Source organism: Dermacentor silvarum, chromosome 4 (assembly GCF_013339745.2).
Source record: "Dermacentor silvarum isolate Dsil-2018 chromosome 4, BIME_Dsil_1.4, whole genome shotgun sequence".
NCBI classification, from domain to species: domain Eukaryota; kingdom Metazoa; phylum Arthropoda; class Arachnida; order Ixodida; family Ixodidae; genus Dermacentor; species Dermacentor silvarum.
In genome coordinates, this window is record NC_051157.2 from 81,387,977 (window position 1) to 81,414,271 (window position 26,295).

General features: G+C 46.5%; 1 protein-coding gene across 1 annotated transcript in view; it reads right to left on the reverse strand.

Moving 5' to 3' along the window:
• The window catches only part of LOC119448722 (Down syndrome cell adhesion molecule-like protein Dscam2), a 355,923-nt gene extending 348,974 nt beyond the window's left edge, over positions 1–6,949 (reverse strand). Inside the window, exons 1-2 of the mRNA XM_049666474.1 lie at positions 6,940–6,949; positions 6,360–6,692 (exon numbers count right to left, since the gene is read on the reverse strand). Coding sequence (XP_049522431.1) covers positions 6,360–6,692; positions 6,940–6,949 — 343 coding nt within the window. The remainder of the gene's footprint in view (positions 1–6,359; positions 6,693–6,939) is intronic.
• Positions 6,950–26,295: the final 19,346 nt, after the last annotated feature.

Here is a 26,295-nt window from a genome sequence, read left to right on the forward strand (position 1 = left end):
TAGGAAGTCAAATGAGAAAAGATAAAGCCATGCAGTTACATTTAGGACAGTCCAGGTTGGTTAGTATAAAGAACGTTACGTTTCTAAAAAGAAAATGCTTCAACCACCCCAAATAAGTGTTTCGGGACTACACTGTAAAGCTTTTATCATCCATCTTATAAACTAGCACAGTAAAGAGGGGAAGGGGATGAGAGTTTTACGCCAACATTGCTTTCCTTTCGTCTACAGCCTGTAGTGAGTCAAGCAGTCTCCTTTTTTCATATTTTTTTGCGTAAAGTATTAGTGCAACAGTAAACCACCAGCAAAAGTTCTTCACCATAACATGCTGTGAAAGCGAAGGGTTCTCCTTTGCGATGAACGTCTGCGCGCTCCTCGAACTTTAGAAGAGGAAAAATAACGAAAGGGCAGGCAAGATCGAGAATATCTGAGGTGGCGTGCTAGTGACGAGGTCGCTGCTTTTGCGAATAAAGGGGCGTAGCAGACTGGAAGCAATCTTTTTTCGTCAAGCTCTTTTCAGAGCTTGAATAACCGTGGCACATGCATGAAGGCCCTCTCGGTACTTCACGTCCGGCACAGGCAACCGTGCTATTCTGCGAGTGCACAAAGCCGATCCAAGGCAATCCAAGCGATGAACCCCGCAAGAAGTAGCAAGCTGTCTTGCTGCGTACACATCTTTGCGGCAGGTTACTTGGTCATAATGTATTTACTTTTAGGTAAGATTTCTGCAATACCACGTCGGTATTGTTCGCCGAAATGAACTCATGTATTGCAAAGGGAAATAGTAAAGTCTTTAAATTTAGCTGTAGAGCGCGGAAATGATGTGATGGCTCTTAGTAAGTGTAGCGAAATTAGGCGCAGAAGCGTTCCGCCGGCCACTTATGCAGCTTCTAACCGAAGAAGGGCATGCGAAGACTATTAGTTGCCCATAATATCATCACCTAGCCAGCAGCAGCAGCAGCAGCAGCATCCTGTTTTTATGCTCACTGCAGGATGAATGCCTCAACCTTCGAGCTCCAATTACCCCTGTCTTGCGCTAGATGATTCCAACTTGCAGCTGCAAATTTTCTCATTTCATTGCACCACCAAGTTTCTGTCGTCCTCGACTGCGCTTCCCTTCCCATAATAAACCTATTGCAAACCGTGCAGACATGAATTCTTTGGCACAGTTTGTGTAAGAGTATTATAAATCTACAAATGCGACAAAACAGTTTAGCGAGCTATGGCCACTGACAGTGGAACGATCCCGTGCGTATGTGTGCACTGGGGTGCTGAATGATGCAGGTTTTGCTTTGCTCTTCTGCGAAGCCCTATTGTAGCGTCGTTGCACATCAGTGGTAAGTTCAGACAGACATGGGCCGAAAAACCACATGATAGCCAATGTGATAGGGGGGAAAACATGCATGTTTTATCGGAAAGGCCATTACAAGTGTCAGTGCCTTTACTAGAGACTATTAGTTGCTCGTGCGTTAGTGACATGAATGAGGTTGGGGGATCTAAATGCGCATGTGCAGAATTTAGCACACCTCCACGCCTCAAGTACGTACGCTAAAAGTATGCGCGTGCGCTTGCGCCCTATACGTATAATTGGACTCTACCCGTGGCGGTGGCTCTCTCCTCAAGACCGTGTCGCTCAGTCTTCAACAGGGCGCGAATTTCGTCCCACAAGGACTCTCTTGGAAACCGAAGGTCACAAAGAACGCTGCAAGGTACTTTATAGCTCGAAACCATGCAGCGACCTCAGCATAAGTCGTACAAATGCGCAGTCTGCGCATTTAAGTAAAGCACGGCTCTGACTCCGGCTCGTCTTGGAAAAACTTGTATGCGGTAGCATTCACGTCTGCCAACAGGAGCTGCGAATGGGCCTACGGAAGCCCAGTAAAGCTACGCGGAAGCAACCGCCTTATAATTGAGAGACTTTCCCGCACAAGCTTCTGTGTACGCGAAAATATAAGTGTTCCGGGCGTGTGGTGTGTAGCGCACATAGAATTCTCATGTTCGTGGGGCTACAAGCTTCTACGCACGTGAAACTAAAGCTGCTTGATACAAGCCGGTCACCGCCTTTAAATGTGTTTCGTACGCGCACTCGTATGCGCTCGAATTCGTCTGTATGTACGCTCGCTGATTCTTGGGGTTTCCTTGTCTCATCATCTTTTTGACCTCCTCTCTCCCATGTCAGGCAGCAAGTCCACTATAATCTTATCCTGCTTCTTCTGTTTATTTCTCTGTCACTATGGTTATGTCATTTTGTGCCGTCTACATAAACGCTATCCTAACCGATTCCCAAAACGGTCCGCGATTGCAACACCCATACGAACACATACACGCTAAGAAAAATTGCTCCCTATAAGGCTGTTTTCTTGTAACTCACCCTCTTACATCTATAGAAAAGGGTGTTTGAGCGAACTAATACACCCATATGAATGGCAGACTTTTTTTTTTTTCGAATTGCACCCTTTCGCCCAATGGATCTTCTGCATTTCCCAGTACGTTTAATATTTGCAGCATTATCACTTTTTTCTCCCGTTACCCTAATCTTTCGGATGTCCACCGAATTAATCCCGAAGTACTTTCCGAGAGGAATACAATCAATAAATAAAAAAAATACCCGCCAAGCACTCCAATGGTGCTTGAACTGTGTACCTGCAGATCGCCAGTCACAAGTGTTACTTCACGGCCACTCGCCCTTCATTTTTTGTAGCAATAGCTACATTACGCCAGGTTTTCGCCTCTTCGCCGTCGCCGCACTTTGAGCCGTGGCCGCACTGTGACGTCACACCACGGCCCTCGATTCCCCGGCAACTCGCCTCGTCGGGGTCGCCGCGCGGCCACCACTCCTGCCGCTAAGCGCTCGCTGCGCCCTTTGTATGACGTCCCACCCCGCGTTCCGCAGCTGTGATAACCGGGAGTATAGAAGGGGAGAGGTCGCGTCGCCGCAGCCATAGTTGAGGCCACAGTATGGATGGTGTCTAACTACAAGCGAAGCCTAAGCGCAGCCGGTGGTCTGTAGCTATCGCTACTCGACTATGTTTAACCGGAGCTAAACCACAGCCAATTTTTATACTCCCGGCCACTCCGCCGACACTATCACGGAGAATAATACAGCGCTTAAAGGGTGCGCTGGCGCCTCTAGCTGCTGTCATAGACTGACGCCACGCCCCCTCCAGCTTACCGATAAACCAGCACCTAGGTGAAACAATAAAGGTGAAGCTAGCAGTGAGATATGTTAGGCAGGAGAAAGAGAAGAGGACAAAATAATTGCCTCCCCTATTTACGACCGCATCGCAATAAATGCTGTCTTTCTATCGGCAGTAGATTACTTCGCAAGCACGTACAAACGTTTATTGCAACTAATAGTGCATGAAACAGTGCAGGGCTTTACTTCGCCTAATATTGCACCGGCGTCGATGCTACCACCAGACGGAACATGCGATTGAAGAACTACAATTCGCTAACGCGCTATGATGCGCTGACCCGTGGCAGCTGACCTATGAAACAGCACCCAGCTTAAACAATTTAAACAATGTCACTGGCAAAAGACGAAAGGCAGTATAGGGAAAGAAGGACGGGTACACCAATTATCAAAATTTTCAGCAGAAGTAAGGGTGCAAAAAGGGTGTTTCGACCTCCTATATATATATATATATATATATATATATATATATATATATATTCACGTTCCAGAGCGTTGTGTCCCTTACCGTGTAGGAAGCGGAACATGAAATTGTTTCACACGGTCATGGCATAAAAACTTCAGAAAGTTGAAGCGTAGAAAGTGCTACTCGTAAAGTAACGCAGAGCATAAAACTTTATAACGCGGAGTTAGTAGAATTGTTGAGAAGTGTCAAGATGGGACATATACTGCTGCGCGTGCGAAATTGTTTCGCCAGAAAGACCCAATTGCCGATTGGTTTCCCGTTGGGGCCATCTGCTACCAGTAAAAATTGAACACGCAAGCACACGCCGACTGTTTTCAAGTCGTTACGAGTCACTGATACTCCTTTGTGTGGCAACAAAGCAACGTCACCGCGAATTTGTTTCACGTACGTTCGCCCCGATCCGTTCGTTCCACTATGTTTCGAATGTTTCGAAACTAACTTGTTTTTTTTTCTAGCGGTTCCAGGCACTCCATGAGGGGTGACGAGCGTGCAACAACATTTCTTCTTCCGCGAAGCAATCGTGAATGGATAAAGAAAACAAGGCGGGGCCCCCACCAACGTGGCTTGGAAGTAAAACACTCTCCGGGCAATATCGGTCCGGACCGTTCTCTCTTCTTTCCTTTTTTTTATGTTGTTTAGGCTCCGTCCCGCTGCGCAGACTGTATATCTCCTGTGATGTAATCCGATTGCCTACCACCGCTGGAGTTGACAGCATCGTGAGGGCCTCGTCAAAGCATGGGTGGCTCTGGCATCGCTGAGCCGCCTGGATACTTTCATAGCTTTATTTTTTTTTCCTTCGGCCTTTCTTCCCTGAGAAGCTCGCCACAAAAGGGCGGATCATTTCTGCTTACATATATTACATCGTTCCTGTTCCGGGAAAGCTTATACACCAACATTTTTGTCCTTATCAATTTTAAACGTGCACTGCCTTAGCTTAAAATGCATTAGCGGTTCACCTCCACCGTCGTTTCATAGCAGCGCAAAATACAAGGCTTGTTTCCTGCGATGTTCTTTTCTGCTTACAGTTCTCTGACGGCGCTAACTTGCAGAATGTGTTCTTACACATAACTATACCTTATATATCATTCCGAATATAGCGATGTGCATGTTTTCTACGCGCACTGGAAACTAGCAAATATAAAAAATAATGAGCAAAGGCTATATATAGCACAATCAACCAAGCACGATGCAACAAGTAGGTGCTTCCTGTGGGGAAGTAATAATCAAAGCTTACCAAATATGTACAATTAGCCACCAATGAAAGAAAAGTGACTTCTTTCTCGTTCATTTATATATATATATATATATATATATATATATATATATATATATATATATAAGTGTTTGTGTGTGTGTATTATTCACAACGTGAAATGAGGAGCAAGCAAACGGTCTCTTGTCTGTTTCTCTGATCATTACAAAGATGCAGTCAATAAAAACACCGCCTAAGTCGGCCCAACCTTAAGCACAGTCCTCGTAGGGCCTGGCCGTCGAACGCTGTCCACGCTTCGCTTACCATGGATCTTTTCCCCAGAATGCCATCGACTTCTGAGCAGAGAAGAGGTGTGGTTCACGTTACCCTGGCCATGGTTCCGGCTGCCGTGACTACTGCGGCTTGGGGGACATCATGCAGTTTGGCGGACATCATGCGAGACATGTTGATGCCCTCGCAGCAGCTTGACTACATCGTCTCTTCAACTTTTGGTTTCCCGCATGCAACCTTACCATCGCCGGCTGCCTCGAAACTAGCGGAATCCCACGGATTCCACAATGACCCACTGTTTCTGGTGTGCAATCATCTAGCGCACTCGGCGCTCGCCATGTCTGGACAGACAAGTTACGGCTGGTTGCAGCCGGCTAGCTTCGAGGAGGCGCCAAGGCGTGGGACCAATATAAAAGCCACAAGTCCTGGACAGAATGGAGCGCAACATTGATGGATGTTTTCGCCCAGCTCCCGTGTGCCTGCGACGGATTCGATCAGTACTGCTCTGCGGCCGGGGCTCATGAGGCACGCAGCCTCGATGCAGCTGTCGTACTCAGGAGGGCTCCTGCGAACTTCTCTGCGAACTTCGGCAGAGAAGTTTGCAGGCTGCCATGCCGCAGGCGACGCCTTACTGCGTGGAGCCAGGCCGTGGGAAATACACGGCGTCCACTGCTCCCGTTCCCATTCACCACCGGGCGGCCTACAAGCTCATCCTTTTTGAAAGATCGGTGCATTCCAGGCTGACAGCCTCCGGAATTCAAGGTAAAGAGACGCGCATGAGACCAGATGCGCAAGACGTCACCGGTTTCACTTGTATTCTACCTTCAGATATGGAGGACATGCACGACGCGGCAACAAGCGGTATTTCATCGAGCTCTGGCGATTTTAAAGCATCGCTGGTCACTGTTCGCATCGCCTGCAAGATTTGTGACGAGAGCGCAATAGTCAGTTCCACCCTCCAGAGCCATATTCGGCAACTTTCTATGCCAAGTTGCAGCGTGGCCAAATGTGAGGAAGAAGAAAAGCGGCACTTGAGCTCGGGCGCTGCTAGAGAAGACTAGGAGGCGGAAGTAAAGCAGGCTTTCAGAGCGATGTTCTCCTGTCTGGTTCTCGGATATATATATGTATATATATTCTTAAAAATTATTATAGCATGTCACAATATTAGCCTGAAAGGTAATCCCAGCCCGCCCGTTTTTTGTAAAGTAATGCGCACTCACCAGCCCTAACTTTGACGTCCCGGCTGGCGACGGATCCAACACTGTTAGTGGCGACGCACCGGTACAGCGTCGCGTGAACGTCCTGCCGAAAGTCCTTGGGCGCGAACTTGGGGAACACGAGCGATCCGTCAGGACGCACGTAGCGCAAGCCCGGCACCTCGGCAGCAACCACACCGTCCGGCAGCTTGATCCAGCGCACAGCCGGGCTGGGCCTGCCCAAGGCCTGACACGGCACCACGGCCTCCTTGGCGTTGGTGAACTCGACCAGGCCGGGGGGCTCCTCTTGGAAGCGAGGGCCCTCCTGGTCCGCTGTGCGCACGGAATCCGCTCCAGCTAAAATGACCAAGAGAAGAAATGAAAGAGCGTTAAGTGCCATTTAATATTGGGATAGTTTCCCCACAATGCAAGGTGACAATCAGTGCAGACACAGTGGACATAAAGAGAGAAGAGGAAGAGGAAAGGGAGAGTCAGGAAAGTCATCCAGCTGTCATCTTGAAGGAAATCAATCACACGAATTTTAATATGAACAGCGAGGAATTCGGCCCGTCGAGACTTCTTTCTGCGAACTTTTCGTCATTACATTTTCCCATTGGTGTTCATTTCCGTATTAATGGTGTTGTAGCAACTAGTGCTTTCTACCACCAGGCTATTATTTCATACTCAATGTGGATGACACGACAGTGTCATCATGACTTTGTCCCGATTCAGAAGTAAAGAATGAGTCCCACCTCTTTTTCTGTGTATTTCTTTCAGTTATTTGGCAAGTATAATTCTTTTATTTTGGGGCTTCGTAGATTCCAGCGAACATCGCAGACAACTGTCACATTGTCGACAGAAAGCACATCCGTTTATGCGATAGTTTCAGCAAAAGCAAATGGATCTTTGCTAGCTTCATGTTGTTCGCGAATGCGTGTTTAAGAAATGAGAACTGGCTATCTTGTACCTAGATGCGAAGCATCTTATGCTCGGGGCTATGTCACTCCCTCCCTCCCTCCCTCCATCCATCCAACCGCCGTGCGACCACACCCCTACTGCGCATGCGCATCCTCCTCCCCCTCCTCTCCTCTCCTCTCGGCATTCATGCACATCCTCCTCCCCTCCCTCTCATTTTCTCGTCTCCTCTCGGCATTCCTCCTCTCCGGATTGCGCAACGAATGGCAACACCTGCGGCTCCGCGCGCGATAATGCGAAGCAGCTTAGGTTAGAGGCGCGACGGTGGGCTCCCCAGAGGCATCGGCAACAGTCACCAACGCCGCGCGCGTTCGGTGCGAACGCGGGCAAAACGCCGACGGCGTCGACAACAGTTCTGCGTGTTGCTGGTGCTGCTGCATGTCCAAGTTTATACAGCGGATAAAACTACCTTGAGTCGACCCCATGGCTGCTTCGCATACTGCTCAGGGTTCCCCTACGGGAAGATGGTGTAATTTTTTTCAAGTTGCTGACCACGAACAATTAGAATTTGCCTAAAAGAAGTCTGGCTAATGTTATCGCTGGCTTCATTGGCGCAGCTTGGACCTTAGCAAGACGGCGTGGGAACACTTAAGGTAGATCTTCATGCTTTTGTTTGCTGGCTTGAAAAACACCATAGGTCTTCCTTTAAACATAAAGCATTCGTCCCTATTATCCCGGGCTGCGTATGAAACATTAGGATATATTAGAAAGTTACAGCAGCGACCATAAATCTTTGCGCCTAATGTTACAGCCAATTTACAGCCCCGTACCCACGGGCACTGCCATATTTGGTCACGTGACAGCGCACGCCATTGAGTGCCTTCCAATAGGCGTTCGCTCGCTTGTTAACAATGGCCATGGCGGTCGCACGCGTGGCTCAGGCAGCCGCTATTTCGTCCATCGCGGGGAGCGGTGAGTGGGTAGATGACAAAAAACTTTAGCCAAAGCTGCAGAGCCAGTGTAAGTATAGCTTTCATTTATCCGTTTTGTCTCCACTGCCATCCTAAAGGCGTGCAAGCTTACCGGCTGAAGGCGACGAATGTGGCAGCCCCCTGATGTTTCACTTTACTCTTTATACTCTAATCTTTACAGCGGTATATTTGTAATGACGTTACGGTCGTGCGACTGTTGTCGTTAAATGTATGTGCCACAACTTGGTTGCGGAATAGGCAAGGTAAATATACCTGGTAGCGAAGCTTCCATAGAAGCCCATACGTTCAAAACATGGTTGCTTACCGGCGGTTCATGGGGCTTAGCACCATCTGTGTGAGGAGGGAACACTTCCGGTGGAAGAAAAAATAATTTGACGTCATATCCGTTAAAAAAAGAAGTGACGTCATTTTGTTCTCATAGGCGCGAAATTTGTTTTCGGAGGCCTGCCATTAGACCTGTATATTCAAATGCCCCGTCATTCGACTTCATGGGCGTTCCGAGTTTTCAGGGCGAAAAGTGATGCCGGAAACGCCGTACGGGTGTCGAAATCGCATCGCTGCACAGAACATACTTTCTTTGGAGGCCGACGAACGCTTTGGGCGTAGATTGCGTAGAGTACTCGTCCTTTCGTCGGACGCCAAGCCCGTCGGCCAGAGCTGTTGCAAGAAAACAACTAAAGTAAACAAGTATCTGATGGTCGCAACTCGCTACTTTTGACTGCACAGGTTAAGAAACAATAAAACTACCCGCGTCACCTAATTCAGACAAACGTCGACATGCAACACAACACAACATGTGAGGGGGGCGTATTGTAACAGGTGAACTTTACGAGCGCGCCTTTCCACGCACTTTAAGAGTTGCATGGCATTGCAAGTGATAGCGGCGTCAACGCCCGCCGCTATCGATGGGCACTCTCACGGTGGGCCCTGAAAAAATGCATTTATTGATAATGATCTAGTAAAATACAGTTGTATCCTTTCTAAAATGAATTAGGAATTTTATTTTCGTTGAATGAATCTAACTGCGTCTCGCTTTAGTTTAAAAACGCTTTTTTCTTTCCCAGTGTTTATTCCCTTCAAACATAGTCGCGCTTCGATCAATCGCTGCTCCCATAACCACCCTTGTTGATGTCGGTGACAATTGGTTCTGAACCGCTTTTCGCCCGAAGCTTCGCGACCTATGTGGATTGACCTTGGAATAGGCGCGTGTAGGTGCGCAGAAAATGCCTGTTTGCGACCTGCTCCGAATATCGTGATTAGTTCCGACCGCGTCACTCTGTTGCGCGTCACTTCTGTTGCATGTTAGTGCCGACCGCGTCGCCAGCGCTGATCAGATAATTTGGGAATGGTTGTCTGATTACTGATAGCGTCAATTAAAATGTATTTGTGTACGCACGGACAAAAATGTTGCAAGTGGCAGAGCGATCGCTCGTCCTCTGTTGCATTCCCGGCGCAGAAAGAAGACTCCCATGTTTGACTTCGCCGCTATGGAATGTGAAGGTGCTTGAGTATGTCAGTCACGATTGCGTGAGGAAGACGTAGCGCTGACTTGCATGCGTATCGAAGTTCAGCATTCGTGATATTTTGTGCCAGTGGTGGCAGGCTGTATTAGGTGCATTTAATTTACAAAGTCAACTCGAACGGGGAAATAACGAAATGACCCACGCTATTTTAGCCTAGCTAGAATCCTTTAAAAACAGGCGCCCCCCACATATATGGGATCGTAGAGGAAAGCGAAGTATACAGAGGGGCACTTAAGCACAATTCAAAGCAGCGACACTTTTGCCCGACTACGAGGACGATAGCGCCACCACGATGACGATAACAAGAATGAAGACGGCACGACAAAACAAAAACAGCGGAGGCACGAAAGCTCCCATGTAGCTCACACGGTAATGAATCCTGGTTGGGAAGTAGTGAAGCTCTTCTTACGCAGACTATCCCTGTGCTATGTCGAAATTATGATGAAACGATTTGGTACATCGTGGAGGGAAATGTCGAGAGCGTCTAACAAACATTTAGTCATTCAAACAAGCATTTAACGAACAGCTACTGATGGTTTATACAATTAATAAAGCAAATTTATGTCTTCCATATAGGTTAACTGCAGCAACAGGAAGCGTATTGTTCCCAACCTCCCCTGTTGGCCCCCTTAAAACCCTACCTATACCTGATGTTTTGAAAGGGAAGCTCGCGCTTCTCAAGAGGTAATCATTACGCTTCAGCTTGCATTAAGATAGAAGGCATATAATACGTTTTATGATCTTGCATTTTTGGTAGCAGAAAGCGAGAAGCAAAAGAAACCAACAAGGTGCGCCTCACAACTACGGTGAAGGGGAAAGCGGTGCAAAAATGGCGGAAAACGCCGAGTGAACGCATATATGAAAACTTCTGCGCGAGACATGCAATGAGATGGCAAGATAATATGCGAAATGTAATAGTCCTTGTGCTACAAAGAAGCAGTGCTTTTCGTAACGCTGTTTTGTAATTGCGCTTACTTCTTTGGTTGTTGCCTATCGCTGATATTGCTTTTTTTATGCTAGCGAATGCATTGCTGTCCTGTAAAACTTCAGCTAAGATATAGGCCATGTTGTCCTTTCCTGTTATTTATTTTATCTGTTTTCTTATGCTGAAAAGTATTCACAGTTGTTTATTTTCGCAGGGATTTTTCAATTTTTTTTTCTCACTCAGTAACTCCCTTCTGTAACGTCCTCAGGGGCCTTCAAAATCTCGAAACGAATAAAGGAATAAACCTACTCAAGCAAATATATATTTTTTCTTCGTGTAAATCGATTCGCTTTTGTTGAATAAGTAAGCACTTCGCTGCTTACTTCCAACACTTCCTTGCCCTGTCCTATGACTTTGCATTATTATATTACCGTACAAAATAAAAAAAGTAATATAATGGACGTTATGAGCGCGACCAACGCAAACAGTGCACATAATTGAGGTAATGCCTTCAGCGATATATGTCAAGAGAGTCTGTCTCTACATGAGCGGGTAGTTTGAAGAGCCCTAGCAACAAGGAGTTTGTTTCATGCGTACACTAATGCCCGTTATAATACGTATCTACACTTTGTCTTATGGACACTGAGACCTAGAGTTTTATTTTCACGCAAAATAAATCGATTTCTTTCGAGACGTCTGAGTAAATAAGATTGTTTGTTTTTTTTTCGTGCCGAGTTCTTAGCAAATGAAAGAGTGAAACCCACTTGTCCTGGGTGTTTTGCAATAGACTGTTCGGCTCAGCGCGCAGGTCTGTCGTAAGTTGTTTGCCGTTTGCTTTAATGATCGTCACTGCTGGTGCTGACAGTCATTGAGAGTAATAAAGACCATTTTATATTTCCAGTCTTGGGCCACTCATGCAACCCTTTCGCTTTTGTAAAGCCGGAAAAGTTGAAAGCTGCAACAGTGATAAGTATTGTTTCAATTTCTCTCGCCGGCGAAAAAATGGCTTTTTCTTATCGTAGTTACCACAGCTTTCAGAAGCCGCAGATTTTAAACAGTTTTTTCACTTTCCTGTGAAACAATACAAAATTTTAAGATCCATAATATAGTCGTCGTGACTAGCAAATGTTGGAGTTTCTGCTATTGAGAAATTAACAGTATTGGAATGCGTATTTCAGATTTCCTAATGATAAAATCATAAGAGCACATTCTTTTTCTTTTTCGAATGAGACTTTGTATATTGTTCTACCCTGTGAAGACGTTGCTTATCGCCGACATGTGGCGCTATTTTTGTACCCTGAGCAGTTCAGTATTTGACTTACTTATATTTTCCAAGTGTGTTCCCAAGTTCTCTTGTGGAGTTTATAAGACGCACACGTGAAATGTGCCTGCTGTCCGTAACAAATAAATTATATATAAGAAATAGTACGGATAACATGTGGGACTGTTATCGCGCATATGGAGCGTTTAAGTTTTACGTTTATATTTTACGGACTGCAGTTAAGTTCGACAAAATAGGAACGTAGAAACGGCAGGCCAAAACCGGGGCAAATGATTATTAGGTGGCGCGATGAAATTGGGGAATTTTCGAACATTACATGGATTCGGCCCATGCAAGAGAGGAAGGTAGAATAATACATAGAAATGATGACTGGGGGACTATTTGGGTACATGTGTAATTGGAAGGGAGCTAAGAGTTGCTCACTATATGGAAGCTTCACACGCGACCCTTCCATAAGGAGTTCATAAGTGTATCTTTGACGTTAGCTCGCGGTTAGACCCATTCCTCAAATGACGTCACCTCCTTCGGCCGGTACCTTCTCACTGGGGAGAACTTTTCATCTGGCGGCGGACATAAATTGGCCTGTAATGGTGGTGAAAACTAGTTAAAGCTGTTACAGTTTCGGGGCCAAATTAGAAAATCTTTTCGTTCCTGTGTGTGTGCGTGTGTGTGTGTGTGTGTGTGTGTGTGTGTGTGTGTGGTGTGTGTGTGTGTGTGTGTGTGTGTGTGTGTGTGTGTGTGTGTGTGTGTGTGTGTGTGTGTGTTGTTGTGTTTGCCATTGGCCAATCGTCTTCGCTGATAATATCCTCATAAGTATTACTACGTGTACCTTTAATGCGCCGATCATTAGGATTGGTTAGAATCTTCTCTTACGAATAATTTTAGACTAAGAGTTTTTTTTTTCTAAAATACTGGCCCTGAATGTGTGCGTAGTGTGTCAAATAGTCCTGACCCATTCAGTGCTCCTGTGATGGTGACGCACTGTGTGCTAAACCCGGAGTAATATATTTCAAACGAAGGGAGTGGGTGTGCCAGGCAAAGTGCGAATTTCGTGCCTGGTACACGGCTGAGCAGAGAGCTGTGAAAAAAAAGAAAAGAATAATGCGGCGGCGTATCGACGGAGAGCAGAACTTGTATAACGTGCAAACGATACTGGTGGATGCGAAGTGGAAAGGTGTAATTTCTCGCAAAGCATCAGAGACGCGCAACGCACAGATTGCAGCGTGCGCGTGGCACTCTCCGTAGCGGCGACGTCAGCTCCTCGCAGATTTAGGAACGCTCAAGAAGAAGCATATACACCGTTGCTGCAAAGGTAATTGAACCGAGTCAACAAGCAGAATGATGAAAATATTTGTTATTGTGGGAATAAGTATGCAGAGTAACAAGTGCAGCAGTGAGTACATTCTTTCGCGCGCTATATGAGAGAACTCCGTAATCATGTTTGTACAGAACAAAACAGGCGTATGCATTTTTGCCGCGTACATTTTGCTGCACTAAAAGAAGCAGAGGCTTATCACACTTGCCCAGAAGTGCACCTGTTGTTCTGTTGTCTCAAAGAAATGATTAGTTATCAGCAGCTCTTGTGCTGTGCACCTGTCTCTTGGTGTCACATATCCTAGCTGCGTATTCGAAATGTCATGGCTCCCGCATTTCAATAGCCGAAAGCGAAAGCATTCTTTCAAGGACTCTATACATTTCTCTTGCACAGCCCACTTCAATTCTGATCAGACAATTTCGCGCAGTTCTTTGAAATACAAAGCGAGAAAACTGTGGCACGGATGTAGTAAAGGATAAGAGATTGCATTTTGCTTCTCCTTACTGGCTCCTTTAGCGGCGTTTAATCATTTTTGTTTCTGCTTTCAGTTTTTCACGCACGATCCTCGCCCCCTCTTTATCACAGAGCATCACTGCATTTGGCCTGCTCTTGTAGCCGGGACGTTGTCACGATCAGTGAAGTCATCGCACCAGCCGTCTGCCTGATTAGAAAACTGAGCAGGTTGAATTACGTTCATGATGTAGCAGGGCAAATAAGAGACACAGACGGAAAAGAACAGCGCTTGTCTCGTTACGTACTTCTTTGGCGTCTGTGTCCGTTATGAGCTTGATGTCTCGTCTGTATGCCAGCGCTTAAATTACTCACCTCGCGTCAGATTGCGACCACCGTTCCAACGTTTTATACGGCTTAGAAAACTGACTGCCAAATTCACAAATCTTTTCTTTTGGTAAGCTCTCTTGGCCTTCGGCCGGCCGCATTCGGTCGCACATTGCAGTCCAATAAGTCCATATTCCTTAATTAGCAATGCGCGCTGCGCAACAAATGTGGGACACTCTAAAACGAGATGTTCAAGTGTCTCATAGGAGCCACAAAACGTACACGACGGGCTGTCCACCCCTTATGTAATACCCCCAACCCTGGGGGCCTTTAAGGTAATAAAGTGAAAAGTGAAAAAGTGAAAAATAATGCCCAGCATAATAATCGGCTAGAATTTGCTCTTACGACGAATTCTAGCGTAAAAGCGTTGTGTGAATACGGGCCAAAGCCTCTAACAAACGCATCTTACGAATGAATTGTTCGTGAATTCCAGCCAATCCCGATGCTAGACACATTGTTAGGAAGGCGGCCAGCCCATGGCAAAAAGCGCTTACGAGCGAGAAACGTTCGTGAATTAGACCTGTGAACTTCTCGGAAGAAAATATTGTTCCACATTTGCAGTGTTACTGAATTCAACTCAACCTTATTTTATATCACTGACAATGTCAATCATCATCGATAGTTCCTGCACAATTTTTTTTTCTGTCCCGATCGGGAAGTCCTGTGACTGCGACATTAAATAAGCAGTGGAAATCGAGGAGAATGACTAAGCTCGACATCGACGAGACTGAGAAAGCAGAGAGATCGTTGCGAGTGTCATTACCCCGGTTACTCTATAAAGGTCGACAACTGTGTCAAGCGGCCAAAGCGTCCACTTCGGATACAGGCAATGACTGCAAGCCCCGTTTAGCTGCGGTGACAGATGTATCAAATAAAAGCCACAGTCCCGCACATTGATTGGTGCTATATGAGAAGAAGATTGGGACAAAGCGATGAATGTGTTAGCAGCACTCCCAGCTGTTGTATATTATTATCATTATTAATAACTGTCTTGTACACATACAACACAAGGACGCGAAGGAAAAAGGGAGGGAGCAAGCAGGGGCACAACGCCTGCCTACTCTCTCAGGAGGAGGGCATAGAGGAAATGAAAGCATGAGGAAAGAAAATAGGAAATGAAGAAATGACGGAGACACAGACAGAACAAAAGAAAATACCCACAATGTCTATAAACGGGAGGCCAAGTCAGTGTCCTTCAGAAAAGTTAGCAGGGCTCGATGGGCCTGGTCACATCGGGAAGCGCAACCCCTTGGAAATAAGCAATCGTCAAGGATCGCACATTGCAGTCCAATAAGTCCATATTCTTAATTAGCAATGCGTGCTGCGCAACAAATGCGGGACACTCTAAAACGAGATGTTCAAGTGTCTGACAGGAGCCAAAAAACGTACACGACGGGCTGTCCACACGTCCTTGTCGGTATAGGCGTTCGCGCACCAAGACAGACCCAACCCTTAAATTATATACGAGATACCTATAAGCTGTTGTATACGAGATACCTATAAGCAGTCATTTCGTACTTTACCTCTAGTCATTCCGTTCACTATTGCTCAATGCAGTACGTAGCATGGTGTTGTTAAGTAAGCCAAACAATTCCATTATTTTCTTATACTCTACCGTTCACACCAGCCTATCCCGGTGATAATGTGAGCAGACTCACGCTCGGGGCTACTGGCGAAGCGCGAGAAGGAATGGAATGGAAGCGGAATAGAATTGAAAAGCAACGAAATAGAACCATTACATCAAACTGCCCCACATTTCAAGTGCTAGCCCTTACGTACATCAAAAGTGCAGGTTATAGAAACAGAGGCATTATGCCCTCGTGCAAGGCTGCGCATTTCATTTGCAAGAGCACACCTGCACTGTTACAAATTGTGCACCAATAATGTTATTGTAAGTCGTATTAACGGTGAACACAACCTAGTTGTGCTTCGCGCTGGTGAACACTTCATGAGCGGTACCACAAGTCTCAGGTGAAGCGTCAATAAATTTGAATACCAGCCTCCAGTTACAGGTGCAGTTGTATATCTAGCAGAACAACAGGTCATTTTAGTACGAACGCGCCACCAAAGTCCAAACAAAATCAGGACAACCAAAGCTATCGAGCCCAGAGTACTCTTCAGCGATTCCCGCTTATCTCGTCTTTAAATGTGACTCTTTTCCCCCTTTCCATCTCTCGTATCGACGCCAGAACCGATTCGAGCGGAACAGCGGACTTCTGGTACGCACTATGACACGCACAACACAATTCTCCCAAAAGGCCTCACGGTTAACTGCAAACATCGAATGAAAACCAACTTCACAAGCTATGCACTACAACAAGCGAAAAAGGCCAGCTTGGCAAAATAAAGACTGCATCGGTGGGACAAAGCGCGGGTCAACCGGGAACGTCTTCTTTTGCTCGCACGACGACAAGGAGAGGACAGGCTTGGATGAGCAGCTGGTCGTCGTCTCGAGGCTCGAGTGAAAAAAAAGAAAAAAAAAAGAAAAAAAGGTAAAAAAGAAACTTGACCAAGAAATTGCGTACTGATGAAAACCAATCTATACTGGTTTCCTTGTTTGTTTGGCAAACCCTATCGCGAGGAGCAACAACTGTGCTCACCATGGCTTCCGGCCTCGGGGCTGGGTGGTTGTATTCCGCTCTCAAGCGAGCTAGCTCCTTGTATTTCTTTATCGCTTCGGAGCGTTTCTGTTTGCTCGTCGAGTGTCAGCGGCGACCAACAGGCGACACACAGATCTCTTCTACTCTATTCTTCTTGCTGTTCGGGACGTATACTGTACGTGGTGATCGCATTAGAGACATGGAGTTGGCCCGAAGTCGGCGCGACCGTACAGGGGCCCGATAGGACACGCGTTCAGCGAACCGCCCGTGGATACGCCACCGTTTGCCATTCCCGGTATACTCGGGTTCGCTTCCGCGAAGAGTCCTTTGCAAAAGCGCCACCGGAAAAGAGGTTCGACCTTTGCTTCCCGCTTGCCTGTCCCTACCCTAACCCTTCTTCCTTCCTGCCCATATACTTTCCGACTGTCTATCTGCCACCAGAGATCACGCGCAGTGAGACCGACCGGAGTGGCAAAGAGGGCGAGGGGCAAGTGGGCGCGTTGCTTAGCCAGCCGTGTCAAGCTGTCGGTCGACGAAGACGACAACTCGAGGAGATACAAGCGTGAAGATTGCGGCTCTCGGAAGAAGGGGCGAGCGAGCGATCGAGGTCTGCCTGGCCGGACGCGCGGACACGGCAGACAGGCAGAAACGCTGCTCTTGGCTGCAGAGCGTTTCCGCTGCTAATCGATGTGATGACCTCCGCTGTTCCGCCGCGGCGTTCTCGCTTCGCTTTGACTCGCCAGCCCCACGCAGTGGTTCGCCCCGCACTCGAGCTCACGTCTTCCTATTTTGCTTCCTTTCCGTCTGGAGCGTTCGGGCCCTTTGTGTGGAGGTAAAGTCCCCTACTCTTCCTAGGCGCACCTAAAACTTGCCGCTTCCTTCCGTCCAGATCATCTTCTTTTCTTTCCTTCTTTTCTTTTTTCCCCCTTTTTGCGTGTTATGTACTCTCTTTCGCCCAGAACAGTGACAGCCAGGCTTTCACATAGCTGTCCTGCCGAAGACTCAGCCGTTGTTCTGTATACTAACTGTTACTTATCTTTGTGTCTGTGTGTGTGTGTGTGTGTGTGTGTGATTCGGGAACTCGTCGCCAGCTCGGAAAAAGGGACGCCTGTTAGACAATTGAAATGTCCCTACAGCGGGCTACAGCTTCGTTGTTCCGCGTTGAAAAAAAAAAAAAACGCGCTCATCGGATCCCGACTAAAACTCGGAGAGCGACGACCAGGAGAAACAATGGCACGAAGGAAAAGAAGGCGGAGACAGAGTGCGCACTGTTCTGTACACGTCCTGGCAGTCCATATACACTCTCCTATTCCGCTCCGTCCAAGAACAACTGTGGTGCAGAGCTTCATTTATTTTTTGTTCCTGTTTGCTTTCAAGGTGACACCGAGACGGCTGAAATATCGACTCCACTTTACCGCCTCCCGTTTCAAGTTAAGTCACGCTGTTATTTATTGATCGCTTTCTTTTTTTTTTATCCTAGCGGAGCTCCTTCCTTCAGTGAATAAAAGTGCTTCAGAAGACTTCGCGCTTCGCGTTTAGTGCTTTTTTTTTCTTTATCCAACAATATATATTTTTTTTCACGACGCAGCGATTTCGAACTCAAGTCCGCCTCCGCTTCACATTACGGAAGTTCGGTTGCTCGCTCGAGCGAGTAATTCTTTTTAATTTAGTTTCCGGTACTTCTCGAATAAGCAGCGCACTCTGAAATCCTATATAACTGTTATTCACAGATAGGCCTTACTACTTTCATGAGCGACGGGCGTGATATACGAGATCATTTTTTTTCTTGCTTGAAACCTTTAATTTTTCTTATCAGAAGCGGTTGCATCAAAAGCGGTTGCAAAGAAACCTATTTTTCGCCCTAGTTGTTTTCTTATTGTTCTCGTGAACTATCGAGCATTGCCTGATCGCAAGAAAGAAAGAAAGATCCGCCAGGAGAAATCAGGGGCCCGTTTAGAAGCGTGTGCAAAACTAGAAAAATTGTAGTCATTTCACAAACGTGTACCGATGTCTCTACGTACCTAAACACGCCGTTGACTAAGTGAAAGCACCGAAAGAAACGAAATTGTCAAATTGCAAGGAGTTTGTGCTTAGACAGACGAGGTTGAATAACTGACTCGAACAGAAATACAACATTCTCATTGTATGACTCCTTCCTCAAAGATGATGGCAAGTGTTTCGCGTTTTATTCATGACATTACGAGAAAGAATGCGTCGAAGTGAAAGATATAAGTATGACAGGCTATATGCCGCATTATACGCGAGTCTTCAACGCTGTCAGTGGAGTAACTTGTGTCACTGGGGCTGCTGTATCAGTCTACTGTGCCCGCTTTATATGGCTTAGTCGTTTGTGTGATGAAGCTCCATTGCAACTTAACCTATAGTCATTCAAAATGAGATGGGCAAATGAGTGCCCACGTTACATTTCCAAATGAAGCCATTTTCATTTTTGAAAAGGGATAGTATAGGAAAATATGCTACTTGGAAGCCGGCCATGACCAATTGTTATTGATTAATAAGGCACCAAAGAATGCGTAAATATTTAAAAAAAGGCGATAGAGAAAATTTATTATATGAAATGCAGAGATGTGGGTCTTAGTCTGTATTCTCTGGCCTGCTGCTCTGTGCAGGGAAAAAAAGAAAGGGGAAGAAATAGAGTGACGAAATATTATTTATTTATTTATTTATTTATTTATTTATTTATTTATTTATTTATTTATTTATTTATTTATTTATTTATTTATTTATTTATTTATTTATTTATCAAATGCCCCACTTGAGGTGCATTACATGAGGGGTGGGACCTTTATGACAGGAAGCATTCTTCAATGCACTTCTTGAAGGTTGTGGCTTAGCAATACAACACAATGTCAGGACTGAGGGCATATCAATCCTTCGAATTTTGTATTAAGGAGGACCGGAGATGGGAGGAGGTGTGAGCGTGGCCAGGGTAAACAGCTTAGCAGTGGCTTGCGCGAAACCATGATCGGTGGCTAGGAGTGATGGCGGAGTTGCCGAGCTGCTAACGATATAATTTTATTTTTAAAAAAGGCAAAGGCGAGATATTTTACGTCTGGATTCCTAGCTGGAAAAGTGGGCACGTGCGTTCAGTTGGGTGACGCTGGAATGATAAGAAAAAATTAAAAAAAATTAACCTAGCGGCACGGTTATGAACGCTTTCAAGGGTTTTAGATATGCCAGATTGGTGGGGATCCGATATTTAGCATGCCTACTCTAGTTTAGGACGCACTGGAGTAGAATAAGCTAATCATTTGACAAATGATGTAGCTAGGCGCTTATTACGTCGCAAGTAGCCTAGAACGCTATTGGTTTCATTGGTTATACGAGTAAAGTAAGATGACCAACTAAGGTCGTGTCGTATGGTTACGCCGAGGTACTTGCATGAGAGTGCAACAAATATGATTCTGATGGTGTAGATATAAATAACCACGTACAACCCAGTTGTTTCCTTAAAGTCTTAAGCCTAGTCCAGTGCTCTTCAAAAAGTCTGTAACAGCCCTTGTGGTTGCTGTTACTGCGGTGCGGTAACACATTGCGGACAAAAGAATACTTTTGGACAATGGTTGCCTTCCAGTGGCTGCAAGCATAGAAGCCACCGGCTTCCGTCGTGACGCGTAGAGAAGGCAGTCGCAAAATACGTGTAGTGTTTTAGACACTTGGCAACGTTCGCAGATCGGGCTGTCCGCACGGCCGATAAGCTATGCGCAGAAATAAGTAAAAGCGACGCCCAGGCGAATCCAGTGAAGCAGGCTTGCTTGGTTTCGCTTGACTTTATCTGGGACGCTAAAAGTACTGCCAGAGTCTCGACATTGCTCACAGGCGCCTGTATCTATATATGGTCTGGCTGAACCCTGTAATCTCCTCTATGAAAGCATTGTGGACGGAAACCTACTCGCGGTTTGGTACTTAATTAAAGGCTTGACCTAATAAGAAGTCAGCATAGGCATGTTAACTGAAAGCACGATTAAGAATGGCACATCCAGCCGCTATTATAACTCATAGGAGGCGACCACAAGCAACGGTAACAACGAAGTGGCCAGACCTGAGATTTATACCATCCTATATACGTGAGGAGTAAACCAGCTACTACAATCTCCCCTTTAAATTGCCAGGCAGGGCTCAAAAGATAACCAAAGTACAGATAAAGGTATGAAGGCTGCCGCGGGCACGGCAGGCCTGTTTTTCAATTAGTGGCATAAGACATGAATCGTGATAGCAACAAAAGCTTAGAATAAATAGTAAAGCAGCACGAGAGGAACTAACGAGCATGTGAGACGTTCTGACTTGCCATAAGGATTAATTGAAAACAAGTGTTCCACTTTTGTTTATAGACAAACTACGAAAACTGGAGGTGAATAAACAGGATCATTGGGAACATTGCAGCAGCAGGTAATTATAACCAACGAAACTTAATTTCGTGAACATATTTGGAAACATAAGCCCCTTCTAGCGGAGAAAATCAGCGCGAAGTTTCGAATTTTATGAATATAGTAGTCCCATGAAACGTGATTTGATGTTTAAGTTATGCATACATGAAAGTCTAACTTTTAAGAGCTGAAATGGAATAACGTAAACACAATTTCACATGGACGAGCTTATCAAACCTGAATCAAGTATTTCATCAAAAGTGTACAACGAAGCATTGCGATTCAAAATATTGCTTTCAATTGAGAGCAAAATAAAAAAAGTGTTTCTCGTAAGCTTGAATTCACCTGTAAATGGCAATGGTTGCATCGTCTTAAAGAAAGGCTCAGTGCTCGAGAAAAATAGGAAAAAGGTGAAAACTGTTCACGCGCAGCTGCAGGCTTCCAGCGGCATCAGTTTATCGCAGTCCTTTCAGAAGCCTTGAAAAGAGGAAGCGTTCCGGGGAAATGTTGGAGGCGATTCAGCAAGCCGACATCACATACGAGAAATACAACGAATCGACAAAGTAGGGCTCGGGGGCATTTTCTTTGTTCTTTCTTCCTCTTCGGCTCTCGGCAGTTTTCCGCTATGCTTGTTTTCGCTGATAGTGTTTCCGTGCTAGTTCTTTATCTCGACTTGGTAAACGGTGGAGACATTCAGGGACAAAAGAGGCGATGAGAATGTGAGTGGTAGACAGCGCCTCCTTGCTGGTGCATGTCACGTTCTGTCAGCTTGTCTTTCTACTTCTTTTTTACCGCTCCCGGGTATTTCGCTCCCGTAGGGTTTGACCTGTTTGCAAGACAGCTCTCAACTATTTCCGGGACTAGCTACGCGCACAAGCAGGGTGCAACGGTGGTTGGTGTCTGTCGTGCGTCACTAGCCAGTAGCATAACGATAAGCTAACGTTACGGTAACGATACCGTAACGGTACACTGTACGTGAGCCGGTTTTAGTTGAGGGCCGTTTTGACAGAAAAGGGAGAACTGAGTGCGTTTCGGAACCGCTAACGAGCCTGTCGTAGCCTTACGAGGTGAAAGCAAGAGATGCAAATGTGCCACCCATCCATCCAGGTGTGAGCAAGGTGTGATTGAAATGTATATTAGGATCGATGGTTATTGAGTACTAGGAGATTATTAACGGACGTGAATTGTGATAACTGCGCACCTTCATCAACCGGGCCCTAAAGTTAGTGCTTCGCATTGAAGTCACTGACGATTACAAATGAGTACATGATGTGAATGATGCAAGCTTGAATTTCGTCGAGCGATGGATTGAGTCAAGCATAAAGCTTTGCATAAAGTGCGATGATGGTAAATGTAACACCGGCACTCGCGCAGTTCGCTGCTACTACTAATTCTGAGGTGTGACATATAAATATGCCGTACCCATTAACGGGTACTGAAAGGTATACACGGTACGCCTCGATAATACATACAGTTGAGTCGCGGTACTGTTCCTGAGGTAACAATGAGCGAGCTGCCCCGAATGGACCCAAGAAACGTCGTCTTCTCTTGGTAGCGCAATGACCTGCGCGATCATAGAATTTTGGCAAAAATGACCGTGAGGTGAACCTGGGGTCGAACCGCCGCGAAACGGTTGCTCCAAGAAGTTCCGGTTCAGCTTCAGTTCTAAAATGGCGGGAAACGTATCGATTCGGTTCGGTTTCAATCCAGATGAAAATAATGGTTCAACTCCGGTTTTCGGTTCAGTTACTCTTTGTTTCAACAGCCTGAAAACATGAGTAATACAGCTTACTGTTAAGTTATTTGGTGCGTTGTTACAACATGTCGACGCAAGGGTCGACTTTGTAGACAGGAACCACTGAAATTAACGCAGTGCCGGCGCAACAACGGCGACAGGTACACAGCTCTGCACAGGAGCCTTTTCTTAGAAAGTTACCGTGTACCGTATGATCTTTGTCACTGTATTAGCCTAGTCTACAAAATGTCTTTCTGCATTTTTTTTTCTTTTCGGTACAACTGCTTCCACAAAATGAAAGCTGTCTGATCCTTACGTCAGCACTGTACGCAGAAGAAAGAAAAGTGGTTCGCAGACATTGTTTTGTTGTTTGGAGGAGAACGTAGTGCAACAGTCGTCCAATGCACGTCAGCGCATTCCCCCAGTTTTATTAAAGACATAAAAATGAACGAAACCATGAAATTGCGCTTTCTTGTGAAGTCTTATAACTGTTAGCCGCTGCGCCTGACAATATAAACCTTTGCGTTAGTTTACCCTGTCACTCAGTAAGTTCTAGTGCCTGAAGTAACAAAATTGGCAGGCTGGTCGACTCATCAACATTTGTCTTCTTGGCTCTAGCATATCGACACTGACACGCAAACACAGCGAGCACTAAAGCTAAACGCTGAAGCGTTTTGGTTTTTATGAATGCTGCCAAACTCAGTGTTTTCACAAGAGCCCACGTTAATTGAAAGGAAACAGGCTTTTACTTTTTAAGCAAAGGGAATCTATTTGTTGCTTGTAGCGAACTGCCGAACTCAATAAACGCCCCAGACTGTAAGGCAGTTGAAAGTTTTGTCCCCTGAAGCACTCGTGTTCATAATGAATCGAAAAAAAAAATAAAAAGCAAGGGAGAGACTTGCAAATATTAAGATGCCACAAGAATAGTTGAATGAAAGTTTACATAGACCGCAAACCCTTGGGAAGTAACATTTGAGTGCCCGCTTTCATTTGCTGTCTCGTGTGACTTAATTTTTTGCACCGTGAAGGCCTTGTGTCTGCTGAAATATCGCCGAGTCTGAAAGAGAAAACATGCCTTCAATTTAGCACAGGCAAAAGCTCCGCAGTGAACGTACCAAATGAATAGGAATGTCCACCAATGAGTACAGCTGATGCGTTATCATGCTTTATACGCCGAAGCTGTATATCTTCATTTATATATTTATTGACTAATGTTTATTTATTGATATTATTATCATTGAAGTTATTGAATAATAATTTTTTATAATTTATTTATTGATTAAATATTTATTATTTATTGATTAAGCTGTATATATTTATTTATTTATTTATATGACTAGGATCCCGGGATTTTTTCGTCTCTGTAGACAAAAAAGAAAGAACCAATCACAGTGGAAGGCGCGCACCGCTTGCGCCGCTACGTTCCTTGCAGCCCCACCAGATAGCGCTCGCCTCCACTCATCCGTGGCAGCGGCGTCGCCGGCCGTGCGGGGGAAAGAACACACACACACACACACACACACACACACACACACACACACACACACACACACACACACACACACACACACACACACACACACACACACGCACGCACACACACACACACACGCACACACACACGCACGCACACACACACACACACACACACACACACACACAAAAGCCTGAAAGCTCGCGTTCGCGCATAGCGTTCGCCGCAGGCGTCTCCCGATAAAGATGACGGTTTCATAAGCTGCAGTTGCCGGTTAGCGGCAACTGTAGCATACGAATCCGGGAGCAACGTCACTACACTTTCATATGTAAAAGAACCCGCCTAGCAACTGAATTCAGTGTTGTGATAGCGCCATGGAAAGGCCACGCATATATAGTTAGGACTCCCTAATGCCACATACACACTAGCGGCAAAACGCGCGCGGTGCGCCGCCGGCGGCAAGACGCGCGCCGCGAAAGCAGCGGCGCAACAGATGTTTCTTGCCGCGGCAGGGATCGCTCCTGGACCGATTTTTTTGCGGTTTGCCGGGTGCCGCGTGCCGCGAATGAAGGAGACCAATGAGAGCGGCCCGCTTCCGTGACGTGCGTGCGGGAAACTGGTGACATGCGGACCCGCCCGACCGCTCGTTTCGTACTCGCGTCCGCTGTTAGCAGGAAACTCGTCTCGCGCTATCATCTGCACGCATCAGCTCCCGGACCAAGCTGACGGATAGTTCGAGAAGGGGGGAGAGAGTCTAGTCTGTCACGTAATTGCCGCAGCGGCGCGCCGCCGGTTTGTGTGGCCGCCCTGCCGCTGCTGCGTTTTGCCGCCGGCGGAGCGCCGCGCGCGTTTTGCCGCTAGTGTGTACGTGCCATAAGAGCAGCGTGAACACGATGAGCAGCGATAGGAACAGCAACGTGTAAATGTGCACAACGGCGTCGTGTTCAGGCTAGGCAGGATGCAGCGGTTCCTGCCCATATCAAGCCACGCAAAGTTAGGACGCCTGACCAGCACCGCGAATACGATGAGCGATGAAAGGAACAGCAACGTCAATATGCAGAACGGCGTCGGGCTCAGGCTCGGCAAGACGCATTTCAAGGCCACGTCACGTTAGTCTATCGGATGAAGTGATATCAGCAAAGCTGTGGTATTACCACCTTCACAGCGTGAATTGGAGCCTAAATTTTAGAGCGCAGCTCTTAAGCGTCCGTTCCTTCTGCTAGCGTCGGCGCCGGAGGCGTAACCGAGCGAACGAGCACAGCGAAAGATGAAAGACCGAACGCGCATCGGGAGATGACGAGACCAATGAGAGCGGCCCCTTCAGTGACGTGCGCGCGGGAAAGTGATATCATGCGAACCCGCCCGACCGCTCGATGCGTACTCGTATCTGGTCTCAACCGGACCGCTCGTTTCGTAGTATCGTCTGCTCGCTTCAGCTCTCGCTCGCGCTTGTTTCGTTTTCTTGGTTTGGTCTCGTTCGCGCTTGTTTCGATTGTCATGGTTTGCGATTGTTTTTTACATTGATGAGTCTAAACCGAGACATCCCGATGGAAAGGCTTTTGGAGTCAGTGCGCCATATCCGATTCTGTACGACACGACATACCCTGAATACAAGCACGCCAAGGCGACACCCAGTCCTCATTCTCTTTGACTTTGGAACGCGGCGACGCCGCAACAGAAGAGGGCCCACCAACACGATTATGATCAGTAGCAACGACGTCATCATCTTCATAAGGCGTGACTCACGTTAAGAGTGAAGGAAGGGTGTAAAGATAGCGCCGACCTCTCAGCAGACGAAGGAAAAAGCACGCGACATCTCGCACCCACAGAGAGGAGGCAAAATTTTCATGCTCTCACATGACTACGCGCAGAGGCTCGCCGCCCTTCGGTATGGCTACTTTGCCGCAGCGCCGGCGGTGCGTTTTACCGCTAGTTTGTATGGGGCTTTCTGTGGTGACAATAGCATCGATATAG